The 2,390-nt window shown below is 34.0% G+C and overlaps 1 protein-coding gene across 1 annotated transcript; it reads left to right on the top strand.

Annotated features, from left to right (window-relative positions):
- The first annotated feature begins 850 nt into the window (after positions 1 to 850).
- On the top strand, positions 851 to 1,611 carry LOC109591086 (lethal(3)malignant brain tumor-like protein 1). Its single transcript, XM_020006892.1, has 2 exons — positions 851 to 1,237; positions 1,352 to 1,611. Exons 1-2 carry the CDS (start codon positions 1,039 to 1,041, stop codon positions 1,444 to 1,446), a joined length of 294 nt encoding a protein of 97 aa, XP_019862451.1. The 5' UTR covers positions 851 to 1,038; the 3' UTR covers positions 1,447 to 1,611.
- The last annotated feature ends 779 nt before the right edge of the window (positions 1,612 to 2,390 follow it).

Here is a 2,390-nt window from a genome sequence, read left to right as displayed (position 1 = left end):
TTTAGAAAAAAACCATGGGCTATAGCCTTGGGTATTTTTCAGAAAATGGCATATTTTTTAAAATGGCCATAACTCGAAAAATTGAAGTCGGAATCGGCTCAAATTTTCTACATAGCATAAGGACATCAATATGTATCAGAAAATGTAATAAAAATTGGGGGTGATTTCAGAGCCATTTTTTGGAAAAAACCATGGGCTATATATAGCCTTGGGTATTTTTTAGAATTTTTGTGATTTTTTAAAATGGCCATAACTTGAAAAATTGAAGTCGGAATCGGCTTAAACTTTCTACATGGCATAAGGACATCAATATGTATCAGAAAATCTAATAAAAATTGAGGGTGATTTTGGAACCATTTTTCTCAAAAAATCATGGGCTATAGCCTTGAGTATTTTTCAGAAAATGGCATATTTTTAAAAATAGCCATAACTCGAAAAATTGAAGTCGGAATCGGCTCAAACTTTCTACATGGCATAAGGACATCAATATGTATCAGAAAATGTAATAAAAATTGGGAGTGATTTTGGAGCCATTTTTTTGAAAAAACCATGGGCTATAGCCTTGGGTATTTTTCAGAATATTGGTGATTTTTTAAAATGGCCATATCTTGAAAAATTGAAGTCAGAATTGGTTTAAACTTTCTACATGGCATAAGAACATCAATATGTATCAGAAAATGTAATAAAAATTGGGGGTGATTTCGGAGCCATTTTTTTGAAAAAACCATGGGCTATAGCCTTGGGTATTTTTCAGAATTTTGGTGATTTTTTTAAATGGCCATAACATGAAAAATTGAAGTCGGAATCGGAATTGATCAATATATATCAAAAAATATAATAAAAATTGGGGGTAATTTTTTAGACTAATTTTTTTTAACCATAGGCTATTAGCCTTGGAAATTGGCGTAATAATCTGAAAAATACCGTGAAATCATTACTTCAGTGTTCTGATTTAATTTTTATTTCTGTTCAATATAGTTGCAGCTGGGTGTTGCCCCATCAGGTAACAGGAACCAGCTAAGATTATTCCGAGTTGGTATGAGACTAGAAGCTAAAGACAGAGCCAATCCTGCCCTCATTTGTGTAGCTACAATAACTGATATTAACGATAATAAATTACTCATTCATTTTGATGGCTGGTCAAACCGGTACGACTACTGGTGTGATCCGGATACAGTTGATATCCACCCGATAGGCTGGTGTGCTAATAAAGGAATACACCTTCAACCACCTCATGGTAAGATATTAACAAAATAATAATAATTACTGTAGTATGACAAGAAGCTTTCTAATATTTTCACTTAATATAATAGCTACAACAATGAGCTTTGTTATTTTGGTTTCTTTATAGGTCGGCATGGTCGGTTTACTTGGGAGGTATATCTACAGGAGGTTGGAGCAGAGAGAGTGCCAGATGAGGCCTTCACACCAGCTCAAAGACAATAATTATTATTATTGGTGTAGTGGAGTTTTACTGTTTTAGCAGTTGACTTTTGTGTATTTAGGTATAAATATTACACATTTTTAACTCGTAACTATTACTATTATCATTGACATTTTTACTTCTTTGATTTTTACTTTGTGATTGGCCAACTCATGATTTATATAACATTTATTTTTCATAGATACTAATCTGTTTCAGTGCATGTACTGTATGCTGTCATTTTTAATTGTTTTTATAGCAACCACTACTAACGCAATTTTTTGATTGAATAGTTTCTGAAACTAATTTTCATAATAGTAACAACACAATCATTGCACAGTAATAATGAACTGGGGGACAGTATTAATAGTGTACAATAACCAATAGCTAGAAAAATACTATTAAGTTGTTAAATGTGCATATTACTAAATAAAAGTGCTAAAGAGTACATATTAATCATAACAGACTTAGGGTGTCTACAGTAAAAGAGCTGGAGCCTATTGTGTATCTGCTTTCTGGCTTGTGCTGCAATGAAACTGGTCACATCAATGTCGGGTCCCACACGATAAGTAGGAAAGAGGACCAAAAAATCAATGCAGCCAAATCCTGAGACCTCCGAATGAGGCTGTGGTTTAGATACAAAGAGCTTTAAAAGATCACGAACGGCAAAAACATTATGAGCAGCTTTCCATATTGATATTTCTTGCCATCTGTACTTCTTTAAGTTGGAATCATATGACCATGCAATAATACGATAGTCTTCCTCGGACATTTTCTTAATGAACTCTAATAGAAGTGCTATGTGCCCAGCAATAGCTGGAGCAGCATATGATGTTCCCTTATGACCGCCATATTCAGCAGGTGCTAAAAAATCAATTTCCTTTCCAACAGAACTAAAGCTGAGGTGGCTGTTATAGGGATCCTGGCCTCCTATCACAAGAACATTACCAATACGACCTGGATAGAG

Source organism: Amphimedon queenslandica, unplaced genomic scaffold (assembly GCF_000090795.2).
Source record: "Amphimedon queenslandica unplaced genomic scaffold, v1.1 AMPQUscaffold_8983_Cont19078, whole genome shotgun sequence".
Taxonomy (NCBI): Eukaryota; Metazoa; Porifera; class Demospongiae; order Haplosclerida; family Niphatidae; genus Amphimedon; species Amphimedon queenslandica.
The sequence above is the reverse complement of the archived record's forward strand: the minus strand, read 5'-3'. Positions and strand labels throughout refer to the sequence as shown.

Coding starts and splice junctions, on each gene's coding strand:
- LOC109591086 (XM_020006892.1), top strand. CDS start 1,039: ATGAGACTAGAAGCTAAAGACAGAGCCAATCCTGCCCTCATTTGTGTA. Junction 1,238..1,351: donor ACACCTTCAACCACCTCATG/GTAAGATATTAA, acceptor GTTTCTTTATAG/GTCGGCATGGTCGGTTTACT.